General features: G+C 38.7%; 1 protein-coding gene across 3 annotated transcripts in view; it reads right to left on the minus strand.

Moving 5' to 3' along the window:
• The window catches only part of CRPPA (CDP-L-ribitol pyrophosphorylase A), a 209687-nt gene that overhangs the window by 141125 nt on the left and 54383 nt on the right, over window positions 1–14179 (minus strand). For all 3 annotated transcript variants that reach the window (XM_075061948.1, XM_032801428.2, XM_032801427.2), the window contains exon 4: window positions 3724–3828. In XM_075061948.1, the coding sequence (XP_074918049.1) occupies window positions 3724–3828 (105 nt within the window). The remainder of the gene's footprint in view (window positions 1–3723; window positions 3829–14179) is intronic.

The following is a 14179-nucleotide window of genomic DNA, read 5'->3' on the forward strand; positions in this document are numbered from 1 at the left end:
TGCTTTGACTTATCTTATTAGAAATGCGTTTGAACTGGCTCCAGATCTAGCAATGTACTTATGAATCCTAAAATAAGACAGACTGCTGAAAAATTTGCAACATACAAAAATGTAATAGAGAGACGAAAAAAGTTCCAAGAATAAAGCCTCACAAACCCCAAATCAACAATGATATCTTTAAGCTGCAGGGGGCACGAAGTTTGGACATCTGAATCCACCACCAACCTTGACAATAGCGAAGGGATCTACCCAGTCATCCATCAGACATGGTAAACAGGGGTTTCACAATAGAATAAGTGTTTGAAGAGATCTCAATCAAAGACGTTTCAGATCTTGCTGAATGCAATGCAGGGCATGCTGATTCACCTCTCCACTAAACCAGGTATCACAGCAGGAGAAAATAACTGAGGTGCTAAAAGAAAATGGGGAAACTTAAACAAAAGGATATAGAATTATCAAAATCACCAAAATAAATAATTATGTTTACTATTGTCAAGGCTGAATCCCCACTCTGGGACTTAGAGTGCAGAAGGTGGGGGCCTGAAAGGATTCTAAAGAATTAATACTGACCACTCCAGGCTTGTATTAAACTCCTAAGGTTACAGCTTCTCTCTGACCTTGGATGGGTAGATGCTGCACCACCAAGTGCAAAACCCCTTGAAACACAGGAAGGTGCACTTGGAAATTTCCTCCCTGTGGGGTACCCATCGAAGCTTCCCCCCCACTCCACTCCCCAGGGAAGAGCTAGAAAGAAAACAAAGGAAAAATTAGCTGTTGCCACCAGCTAATTAAACAACATATGCACAAACCTCTTAGGACACCAAAAATCCAATCCTGTTCTTAAAAAATGTAAATTTTATTAAAACAAAAAAGAAAGAAAAACATTATCTGGAACTTAGGCTTTGCTAGATTTAAAAAAGCAATTACAAAAATTAAGCAAAAGATACCTTTCTTGAGGTTCAACTTAAATGTTACAAGCAAACAAAAGCATCTGGGGTTAGACACAGGGGAGTCCACGAGCCATAAGAAATAACAGAAATAAATCTAATTGCGTCTTCCTAAACATTTCCTGATCTTACTTACATATCTGGCGTCCAAATAAGTAGTTTTAGGTATGATCTGATGATTTATGATCATACCTGACAAAGCTTCTCATAGCATTAATTGCTCCCTGTTCCTCTTTCCTGGAGAAACAACAGAGACAAAGGGGTAGTTTCCCCCTCCATTTTTAAAAATTCTAGCCTTCCCATTGGCTCCTTTGGTCAGTGCCCACTCCCTTTCTTTACCCGGAGGATTTAAAACAACTCTTTATAGGTAAAGCAAGCAGAGAACAGCACCAAGAGGGGACTTTATAGCTAACTGGCTGTCTGGGTGTCCATAAAAGGGAGCTACCTCACCCTTCATTTATCATAACTATGAAGATGGTTTTTTGATGGAATCATAAGAATGACAAATAAGAACAGACAACAAAGTATCCCTATTAAGTTTGTTAGAGTGGTTTCTAACAAGTCAATCAACTTGGATGTTAAAAGGTCCCTATAAATTACACAGAGCTCAAGTTGGTGACTCAAAAGAACAGGTACACCATGCCACCACCTCTTTTAAGATGTCACCTTGTTCTCCAGATTCTCAGATTTCATTTTAAAAAAAACCTAAATCTTTAATCTTTATGGTTGCAAAGAAACCTCCAAAACCCAATCCATGTGTCACCAAAGTAGCGATCTGCCAGAGATTGTAGGGAGCCTAAAACAATAGCGCCAAAAGGCATGATTTGCTCCTCTTCAACTCAAGGAGATAGTAACTCAATAGATGCCAAATAAATAATAATTTGAAGGGCAGAATTATTAACTATATCACTGCTGGTCAAAGCATGTATGAAAGGAGAGGGAGGATCATGTTATGAATATCTACTGTGAATAACCTCTCTTTTTGGTACCATAAATGGATGGTGTGCTTGGGCAAGTTCCCCTAGCCAAAATGGAGTCAAGACCAAGGAGCCTAGAAGGGCATCTGAGCTCCTTCAGTGGGGAACCAAGCCCAATGAGCCCATACAATCTATGAATACTAACTGCATCTGTTCAAAAGAAAAAAAAAGAAAAAATCTGAGGACTCCTAAATGTTCATAAATCTATTGGGTTTTTTTGGTACTTTGTGGCAGCAAAGGCTTCTCTTTCCCATGTGCACCTTGCTTGTTCCAATCACTTCTTGGTGACTTTAAGACTAGATTATAATAGTGTAGTTGGGACTGCATCTTAACTCTATTCAGAAAGTGATAGAATGCATGTTTAAGCAGGCAACCTTGCTGTTAGTGACCAGATGTCCCGATTTTATAGGGACAGTCCCGATATTCAGGGCTTTTTCTAATATAGGCTCCTATTACCTCCCACCCCGTCCCGATTTTTCACACTTGCTATCTAGTCACCCTACTTGCTGTTAACATATTGTATTGGTGTTCTGTGGTCTGCACCGGTTTCCTGTTAAGGACTTTGCATTTACCTATAAAGCCTTAAATGGCCTGATATTTGTCTGAGAGACAACCTCTCTCCCCATGCTACACTGTGAAAGTTGTGATCGATTGAGGTAGTCAAAATTGAGTCCCTTTGATATAAAAAAAGGAGGTTGCGGTCAAGGAGTTATCCAAAAGACCCTATAACTTTTGAACTTATTTCTCACTTATGTGAAATAGCTCAAATGTGTTGACCTTCAGTGTCTTTTTATTGGGGTTTTTGTGGATGAAGACATTTGGGGGGGGACAGCATTTAAGGGGGCTTCATCTTACTGTACTGTTTAATCAGTTACTACTATATATTATAGGGCTGCTACATTTTAAATAGCTGTTAAGGGCACCTAGAGTTGGGGACAGCTGCTGTTTTATTCCACCTATATACCCAAATAAACACAGAGCGCCACTATCTGGAGCTCAATCCACATCATTATGCAGCTTTGCTCTCTTAATATGGTTTCCAAATCTGATGCTTACTTCAGGAATGCAGTCCCAGTCACTGTTCAGTACCCACTGAAGTCAACTGAAATCTCTCCACTGAGTTTAATGGGCACTGGATCAGGCCCCAAGTTTCCTCCTCAAAACCAGCTCCTTAGAAAGTTGTTTCTGCTTATCAATTTCCAAAGGATGGGAATCTCTACTGGCAATAAAGTAGGAAAAAAGAAGCAACCCATCTTAAATGGAACTCTTTGAAGTTCCTTGTTGGCACAAATGCACATTCACCAGCTTCCATCCCCACTCTTGTGGAGTCTACTCAAGATTCTGAAGAATTAAAAGGACACAAGGATGCATCTGGGGGTCACACCTCTTGATATGACCTCTCATGGAATGTTGCAAAGCTTAAGGTGAACTCCATAAAGCCTCACAATATTCAGAACTTTCCGAAGGGTTCCAAGCCAGCAGACCTCAAGAGAGTGTGACTCCGTACTGACAATCTACATGAAGAACTGCAAATACAGGAATAACTTCTTTCTACAACCCTTAATTGGGCAGGAATTATTTCTTTAAATACCTTCAATCTTTATATTTATACATTACTCATCAACTGTTATAAACCATTCCCAAGTTTTTAGACTTTTTAAACTTGTAAAACAAAGACATAATTACTGTAACATCTTAAGGAATTTTAATATTTTGTAATTTGTAATCATCTGATATTTTCGTTGTTGTGGTGTTTTTACTAAAAAAGATAAATAAAAGAAAATCAATATTGCTCTTACCTTCCAGAGGTCAGGCGATCCTTCAATAAGTTTGGCATTTGTTTTAGAGTATTTTAGAGCCAACTGCAAACATTCTGTCCCATAATCCAGGTCATAATCACTACACTGTAGCAATTAAAACAAGAACAATTTTGTTTTTATTATATATAAGTGTATAATTAACATTAATGGTCTAAACAACAAAATATTTTGTCTAGTTTAACCACATTTTGCGTCCTTACAAGCCTATTCACAGTTCTGGCGCCTTAATAGTTGTGTAGGTTAGGACTAAGGAGCTTTGGCACAGTATGCTGCAAAGCCTACCCTGTTCACTCTGTGCCAAACTCTAGTAATTTATGGACTTTCATGAGTCTAGATAGACTTGCCACACCATTAGGGACTGAACTTTGATGATCAGAAGTTATGAAAAGTTGCTGCTAAGGCCTTGATTTCTAAAGGGAATTATGGAAATAGTTTAACAGTAAACTTCACAAGGATGTGGAGCTGGTTACCTAGCAGTGAAAGAACTGGCATTTTCATTGAAATACATTGTCTCTTTTGTCTTTTGAAGTGTGGGAGATGGAGGGCAAGGGAGTTAAATGAGATTTTCCATATCCCTTACAGATCTGTGCATCTCCCACTTATTAGTTCCCATTTTTACACACATACAGAAACCTACAGTAACAAGGCTCCATGTCATATCCACAAGTTTTCTGATGAAGACAAGTGACTGGAATTTCATTTGCTTTCCTATCAGCATGAAACAGCATTCTCCCAAAACACCCTTCTTCTCCCCTCATACTGTCCAAGCAGCTGAGACATCTAATTATTGAGGACTTGAAATGCAAGAATATTAGGACTGGAAAGCAAAATTAGGGGACAGATTCTCCCCTGAGCCAAGCTACACTCATCACAAAGCATGGACTGAGGTTTATGACTCCCTGAATTTCAAGCTGTACTGGCCCGGATGTAAGTTAAGCAGCCCTTAGGGTATATTACACTCCCTAAAGGACCACGAACCAGCTCAAAATTGTGTTAGACCTCTGCACCATCTCTCAGCACAGGGATGCACGGGGTCAGGATGGCATAGGAGACAGCACTGCAAGGGAAATTCTCATGTAGCTAGATTATGTTCTATTTGTACTGCTCGTGCAGCACAAAGTGTCCAAACCCCTAGAATCTAGTAGGCCTCCTATACACAAATTTCACTATTAAATTATTCTTCCTTGAATTTGGTGGGCATTGCAAAAGTGCCAGGCTCAGTGTAGAGAAGTTGTTTATCATGTTCAGTTTAGGAACACATAGTTAACATAAATGGTTCCAAATTCTGACCTAGGGTATGACTCATACCATGCAAATACTCTGGAATAACTCTGAAGATATTATTTAAAAATAAGAGTTCACATGTAAAATACATAGGAAAAAGTTTTCTTCTTCCAAGCTCTGAGTAGTTAAAATATAGTATGATTACACAATTAAATGTAGCAGACAGCAATTTAGAAGAGGAAAACCAAACCAGAACACCGTGACACAGCAGTGGGCAGGGGGTAAACCCAAACTATTTATACTCATATACCTGAGTACTGACATATGAGCACCATAAGCAAGAGTATGAAATTGAGAATTTTATGGGGTGTCATAAGGTATAATTCCCAAATCTGAACCTTAGCGTCCAAAATTTGGGTACCTGCACGAATCCTCTAAGCTTAATTACCAGCTTAGATCCTGTAGCGCTGCCACCAACCAGGAATTCCAGTGCCTGGTACACTCTGGTCTCCCCAAAACCTTCCCTGGGGACCCCAAGACTCAGATGCCTTGAAGTCTCACAACAAAGGAAATAACCCACTTCCCTTCTCCCTCTTTACCTCCTCCCAGCTTCCTTCCCTGGTTACCCTGGAAGATTACTGCACTTAAACTCCTGAATTACAAAACAGAGAGACAATTCACCTTCCCTCCTTCTTTTTCCCACTCTCAGTCTTTCCCTGAGAGAGACAGTAATCCGCACAGAGATTCTATCCTTGAGCCTCAACTAGAAAGAAATCAACAGGTCTTAAAAGAAAGCTTTTATAAAAAGAAAGAGAGACATAAAATCATCTCTGTAATCAAGATGAAATATTACGGGTCTGTTAACTTATAAAAATGAATAAACAGCCTTATTCAGAAAAAATACAATTTAAACATTTCCAGCAAACTACACACTGCAAATATAGAAAACAATGTAAAAGCCTATATGTCTGTCCTACCTGTACTTACAAATGAAAATCAGAAATTAGAGAGCCTGGAGATAGTGTGATCACCCTCAGAGCCTAGAGAGCACACAGACACAGAACAAGGACCCACACCCAAAACTTCCCTCCCTTGAGATTTGAAAGTATCTTATTTCCTGATTGGTCCTCTGGTCAGGTGTTGTTTGTTAACCCTTTACAGGTGAAAGAGACATTAACCCTTAGCTATCTGTTTATGACATGGGGCTACAGAGAAAGTAACCTGATACAATTATTTTAGATTCTCCCCTCCCCTTTCTTTTCTTTCTTGTTCAATTTAGGAAAGGAAAAAAAAACAAAGCATAACATGTCAGTGTGAGACTTCTTTAAAGTCTATTAGGCTGATTACAGAAGATAGGAGCAACAATGCTATAATGCAGGGTTCGGCAACCTTTGGCACGCGGCTTGCCAGGATAAGCCCCCTGGCGGGCCAGGCCGGTTTGTTTACCTGCCGCGTCCGCTGATTGTGGCTCCCACTAGCTGCGGTTCACCGCTCCAGGCTGCAGGAAGTGGCGCGGGCCAAGAAATGTGCTGGCTGCTGCTTCCCAGTGGGAGCCGCGAGTGGCCGAACCTGTAGACACAGCAGGTAAACAAACTGGCCCAGCCCACCAGGGTGCTTACCCTGGCAGGTCACATGCCAAAGGTTGCCAATCCCTGCTATAATGTGACTCACAATAGTTTCGTATTTCCTCAGTAAGTTTAAGTGTAAGGGTATGTCTACACTTAAAATGCTACAGTGGCGCAGCTGTAACAGCTTCATTGTAGACACTCACTACAGCAACAGGAGCATTCTCCCATTGCTGTAGTTAACCCACCTCCCCAAGAGGCAGTAGGTAGGTTAATGGAAGAATTCTAGCACTGTCTACACTGGGGGTAAAGTCAGCATAGCTCTCTCTCTCTCCAGCTGTGGATTTTTCACACTCCTCAGAGACATAACCAGGCTAATGTAAGTTCCCAGTGTAGAACAGCCCTCTGACAAATAACAACGTGATGTAAGAGTACCTTGGTTCCAGTCTCTCTCTTGCAAGGTATCTGTGAAATGCCTGAAGGAATATATTAGATAAAGAAAACAGAACTGTCTGAAATTCTAATTTTCTCTTAGCATAATATTTAAATGAATAATAATAATTGATTTTCCAGTCAGTCATCATCTTGCAACCCGCAAGAAAAGTTTTTTATCCCTCCATCTTTATTTTTTTTTTTAAAAAAAAGAGATGAATTTTAGCAGTATATTTCCATAGCCATTTTTAATAGCTTTAGGTAAGAAAATAAAACAGGAACATGAAATAAGGTGTAACACAACTAAAAAGAAAAGGAATTTGTTTCAGAAAATATTCAATCATAACAACAGCAATGAAAAAAGTCTCATAATTTTATTTAAATTAGACAAAGCTATTACATGCCATACACTAAAGAACTAAATCACATCCGCAACAAATATACTGCAGTGTGGAATCCAGGCTTTCTGAGATATGATATTGGGTTGTAAGTTACACACACATTTGGATTTAGGGACAAAATATTCAAAAACACCAGTAAATTGGTGTATTTCAAGAGGGTCTCAATCATGAACATTTGTTATTAAAAAATTTCCCTCCTTAAGAGATTCTTCAGGTATGTATACACAAATTATTTTCTATTAACATAGAATCACAGACTTTAAGGACAGAAGGGACCATCATGATCATCCAGTCTGATTTCCTGCACATTGCTAACCAGCCACCCACTCCTGTAGTAGTGGGTCCATAAACTCTGGCTGAGTTACTGACGTCCTCAAATCTTGATTTAAAGACTTCAAGTTTCAGAGAATCCACCATTTACTCTAATTCAAACTAGCAAGTGACTTCTGCCCCATGCTACAGACGCAGGTGAAAAACCCCCAGGATCTTGGGCAATTTGACACGTAAGACAATTTCTATCCAACCCCAAATATGGCAATCAGTTAGACCCTGAGCAACGTGGGCAAGATCCACCAGTCAGACGCCTAGGAAAGAATTCTCTGTAGTAACTAAGAACCCATCCCATCCCCTGTCCTATCTATGGTCACTGCAGATATTTGCAGATGGGCCACATGCCACTGTAGGCAATCTCATCATACCATCCTCTCCATAAATTTATCAAGCTCAGTCTCAAAACAAGTTAGGATTTTGTCCCACTACTCCCCTTGGAAGGCTGTTCCAAAACTTCATGCCTCTGATGGTTAGAAACCTTCTTCTAATTTCAAGCGTAAACATATTAACGGCTAGTGTATATCTACATGTTCTTGTGCCAACATTGATCCTTAAGTTAAATAACTCTTCTCCCTCCCTGGCGTTTATCCTTCTGTTGTATTTATAGAAAGCAATCGTATCTCCCAACAACCTTCATTAGTTAGGCTAAACAAGCCAAGCTCCTTAAGTCTCCTCTTGTACAGTATCAGAGGGGTAGCCTTGTTAGTCTGGATCTGTAAAAGCAGCAAAGAGTCCCGTGGCACCTTATAGACTAACAGACGTTTTGGAGCATGTACAGTAGGTTCTCCATTCTTCTGATCATTCTAATAGCCCTTCTCTGCACCTGTTCCATTTTGAGTTCATCTTTTGTAAATATGGGAGACCAGAATTGCACACAGTATTCCATATTAGGTTTCACCAGTTCCTTGTATAGCGGTAATAACACTTCTCTATCTCTACCGGAAATACATCACCTGATGCATCTTAGGAGTGCATTAGCCTTTTTCTTGTTGCTAGTCCCTAAGTGCATGACCTTGCACTTTGCGCTATTACATTTCATTCCATTTCTATTACTCCAGTTTTCAAGGTTGTCCAAATCTTCTTGTATCATATTCCAGTCCTCCTCTGCTACTAGCAATACCTCCCAATTTTGTATCATCCACAAATTTAATTTGCACACTCCCACTTTTTGTGCCAAAGTCATTAATGAAAATATTCAATAAGACTGGTGCCAAGACTGATCCTTGGGGAACTCCATTGGTAACCTCCCTCCAGTCTGACAGTTCACCTTTTAGTATGACCCATCACAGTCTCCCCTTTAACCAGTTCCTTATCCACCTTTCACTTCTTGTATTCAATCCCCATCTTCTCCAATTTAACTAATAATTTCCCATGTGGAACTGTATCAAATGCTTTACTGAAATCCAGGTAGATTAGATCTACTAAATTTCCATTGTCCAGATTAGAAAATCAGTTAATCTTCTCAAAGAAAGAGATCAGGCTGGTCTGACATGATCTTTCATAAAATCATGCTGCATTTTATCTTAATTACAGTTCACCTCTATGTCTTTAATTACTCTCTCTTTCCCAATTTGTTCTAAGACTTTGCATACAGGTGCGGTCAAGGTAACAGGCCTGTAGTTTCCCAGATCACTTTTTTTCCTTTCTTAAATATAGGTACTATATATTTGCAGTTCTCCAGTCATAGGGTACAACCTCTGATTTCAAAGATTTGTTAAAAAACCTCGTTATTGGCCATACCAGGATTATCTTTTATCTCCACCTCAGCTTCAGTCCTTAGGAGTCCCACTTTTCTTTCCCTGTTTTCTTTTTATTTATCTGGTTAAATAACATTTTACTTTTGGTTTTAACTGCCTTTGTAAACTCCAACTCTGCATGGTTTTTGGCAGTTCTCACTTTATCCTGACACATTCTGCCCTCCAAGAGGTAGCTTTCGTTGCTGATCCATCCCTTGCAGGCTTTTTGCTTTCTCTTAATAGCCTGTTTGAGATGTTTGTTTATCCAATTCGGTCTGTAGCCCTTCCTTACAAATTGTTTCCTCTTGCTTGGGATAAAGGCTTCAGATAGTTTCTGCAACTTTGACAAAGTAATTCCAAGTCTCCTCCATATTCAGATTCTGGATTTTTTCAGTCCCTAATTCCCCCCCACCCCTTTTTTTTTTTTTTTAAGTTTGCCTTTTAGAAATCAAAGGCCCTGTTTGCAGACCTACTTTTGTTTATCCTTCCATTTAGTTTAAACTGAATTAACTCATGATCATTCTATCCAAGGTTGTCTTCTACAACCAGTTGTTCTATGGAGGTCCTGCTACTTACCAACACTAAATCACTTTCTTAATCCGGTGACTATTTGGTGAAGAAATCCATCCGCTATCACATCCAGAAAAATCTGACCCCTATTATTCTTGCAAGCACTCGTCCTCCAGTCTATATCCGGGAAGTTGAGGTCTCCCATAATCACACAATTCCCAGTAGTCTTTATTTCATTAAAAATATGCAAAAGTGCTGTCTATATATCCAAATAGGATCCTGGAGATCTGTAGCAGATCCCAAGCACTGTCCCACTGGAGCCTCTGTCTACATTCTTCCCCAAAGAGATTTGACCCAAATAGATTCTATTTTATCCATTTCATCACTTCTCATTTCTTTGCAGTCTACTTTGGCATTAATGTACAATGCTACTCCACATCTTTACCTGTATTTCTGTCTTTCCTGAACAGTACATATTTGTCATAACCCATACCCCAGTCACAACTACCATTCCATCATGTTTCCCTTATCCCTATAATATCTGATTTCACTTCCTGCACTATTTTTTTTAGTTCTTCTATTTTGTTACCCAGGCTCCTTGCAGTGGTGTACAGACATCTCAGTTGTTTCTTCTTGGCTTCACCCATATTCCTTGCCCAGTTAGGTACAATCATTTCATTGCCAGGATCACCTACCTGTTACTGCCAGTGGTACTGGCACTATCATTCCTCTTGTTGTCCACTCTCCTACACCCTTTTGTTCCTTTCTCCATTGCTATATCCTCTTTACTTGATTTTTCTCCTGTTCAATATTCGAATCAGGCATGGAGATTGCATGAGCATCTCCTGTCTCCCCCAAATTCCTAGTTTAAGGCTCTTTTAATCAGCTGTACCAGCCTTTACCTCAGAAGTGATTACCCTCCCTATTCAAGTGCAGTCCACCCTATGAGAACAGTCCTCTGTCCATGAATGCCTCCCAGTGGTCAAACATCCCAAGGCCCACCTTATCACACCACTGCCTAAGACATCTGTTGATAGTCATAATCTTGTCTTACCTTCGCTCTCCTATATACAATCACAGATCAGAAAGATGTAAACCTTCCTATTGTCTTAGAATAGATGAAGGAGTTTGAGGAAGGAACATTTTTGAAATCACTAGCTTACGATAAAAATTAAATTTTATTTTTATTTTAGTAGTGTATTAATTATACATCATAATGGGGGGAATTTAATCTAGGGGATAAACCATCTTTAGGGTATGGCTGAATTCAATAAATTAAATATGACACAAGTATAGTAATAATTAAAAACATATTTCACTAACACTTGGTGACATTTACCACTCTGTTCAATACTGTAATTGTTTAAACATAAAAACAGAGGGTTTGTTTTGTTTTTTCATAATAGACTCCTTTGCAAGTCTATGGAGATGATGCACTGATGCCAGGTGAGAAAAAATGAAATGAAAACAACATAGTTTAAGGACAGATCAGATTCATTTTGTATATAAGTGAATTTTTAAGTCTATTTTTAATGTGCTGCTTTTGGAAGCTTTGCTACTTCTTTGAGAAATTCAGATAATGAGATTCAGCCCTAACCATGAAATGTCTATGATTCATAAAAGCAGGATATTTATAAACAAAATTCTCAGTGACCCATGAATCCCAAACACCATTATTCTAATTCTTACATGTTTCTTGCCCTGAATAGCCAAAGCCTCAAAAAGACAGGCTGTCCAGATAGACTATAATATAATTTCAGTTTGATCAAAACTTTTCACATAATGCCTGACATAGTACAGTTGGCCATAACAGTTATGGATACCAAGCTCGATGAAATTATCGGCAGAGTTTAAATTTTGGAGCACAGATTTCAGTTGGTGGAAACACAGCTGTGAACTCTGGCGCCAAACATATCCACAACAGAAAGAAACCAGATAAGTTTGACATCAGCAATAATAAAGAAGAAAAACAGTTATTTAAAGATGCTTTTGAGCTGTTGGATAATCAGGAAAGTAAAATGTGTATATTTGGGGTTTTCAGAATGGCTTGAAGATGACTGCACCCTATATTTGTATTTTATTGTATTCTATGTCAAAATACATAGACCGCTTAGCAACAGCGAACAGACTAAAGTTTACTAAATTCTGTATGTTTTTTATTGTGTTTTGAGACATACCCACAGTTTTGTAGTGATTCATTCCCAGATGGTTTGCAATAGATTTCACTGCAGAACATTAAAGTCTGGTCTCCATGCTAGCACAAAGTTAAGCAATTTTCAAATTTGTTTAATCCATATAATCCATTTAATCCAAGTTAAATGAAATCACATTTGCAACAATTATATGGCTTCCACCCTATTACTTTAGAAGCCTAGTGAGATATGCTTTGCAAGATGAGACAAAGAATGGTATTGTAGTATCGCAGTGTTGCTGACTATTTACACCAACATACAACATGTCTGAATAAGGTGTAATTGGCTGAGTAGACTCCAGACTTCATCATTTACATTTGTAACTGACATACACCAACTTTGGAGTTTTTTATGCACATTTTTTCCTTTGGATTTTTTTGAAAACATAGCACAAATGAGTGGTGTTGTGTATTTGGTTGTCATGGTAATAGAATCTTGTGTTGCTATGGCAAATGAGTCGGATTATTAGGAGATAGCCCAGCCTGTTTGGCTGGCTGTTGGTTAGTTCTGCGTGTAGCAATAAATGGCTGCTCCAAGGTTTACAGCTCTCTGTGTCTCCAGTGATTTCTTCCTAAAGCTGCTGCCCCCAAGGATATAACAAGTGGTGTATCCTAAAAAATTAGCTCTACTGAGATTCCCTAACATAAAAACTAGAAAACTGAGTTTCTCCACAACAAAGGCTGCAGGTTACACTTTAGCATCTTTCTCCTCTGCCTGTTGTTATTTGCTGAAAACCATAAAGTTGTTTCTAGTATATCTCTTTTAACAATTCAAAAAAGAAAAGCTTTGAGTTTATTCTTATTTTTATTTTAATAGCCATTAACCCTTTTGGTCCCGTATCACTGATTTTGAATGTATCTGTGAGATGACATTTCATGGGTAGCTAATACAGTAAGTCTATTACATTTACAGTATCAGAAATTCTCAGCAGTTTATTGTTTCATCAGCCTTTAAATTGGATTTTTACTGTTTTTCACATATATGTTAATATTTAAAAGTATTCTTGCTTCAGAACTGCTTCTTTATGTGTCTGTCTATCCTATCTAGTTCTGTGGTACATTTTTACTCTATTTTTGACTACAGAATTACCAAACGTTATAAAGAATCATTCCCCTGGGGCCTTTCTGCACTGACACAAATAAATCTTGCATTTTAACTGCAAAACCAGTTAGCTACAGGCAAGGGCTACAGGTTATGATTTTTGTTCTTGTCCCTTGCAAACCGAGCAAGTTTCCATTGTTGATGTGCCAGAGGCAATAATTACCAAAAAGAGTTATTCGGTGTCAAAAACAGATTAATAAATTCAAAAAAATCAATGCACACACCCAGGTTCTTGCCCTGTGGCTTATACTTCCTTTCTCCCAAACACAAACCTACAGTATGTGGGAATGGTAAAGCATTTGCAGTCCTCTGTCCACAGACATATCCCTACATCTCCTGCTGATTCATAGATTTAAATCTTGGCTTCTCTCAGTGGGTTCATTGTTAGTTGATTGTCTTTGATAGGCCATCAAGCAGGACGGATACTGCTGATACTAATCCGTCTGGGTGTGTCACCCAGATACACAAGTTTGAAATACAAATTTACTACATCTATTTATAACTCACAATACAAAGATTATACATACATATAACCACGATTATCATATTTACGCACTGATACCTTACTTGGCATATCTTGTAAGATTCATTGCAATTCTGCATTATTATTATAAATGGCCATCCATCTTCCATACAGCATCATAACTTGTTCTTCACACCAGCTGCACAAAAGAGAACATCTTACAAAATAATTACTTTCGGTGGTTCCATTCCATCAGAGCAGAATGAGGGATAACTCTCCACTCAATAGGAAACAATTAAACAGCTCCGCTCCCTTGCCCTTGCAGTTTCATTCACTTCCTGGGCCAGCCAGTTTTAGTACTTTCCAAATGTATATCATCATCATAGAGTTAAACTTCCCAAACTGAAGGAAACAGTGCTGCTGAGTCTCATGATATTTTGCATTATACTTACTTGTTCTTGGGGCACACGTGGCTAAATAA

This window comes from Chelonoidis abingdonii, chromosome 2 (assembly GCF_003597395.2).
Source record: "Chelonoidis abingdonii isolate Lonesome George chromosome 2, CheloAbing_2.0, whole genome shotgun sequence".
NCBI classification, from domain to species: Eukaryota; Metazoa; Chordata; order Testudines; family Testudinidae; genus Chelonoidis; species Chelonoidis abingdonii.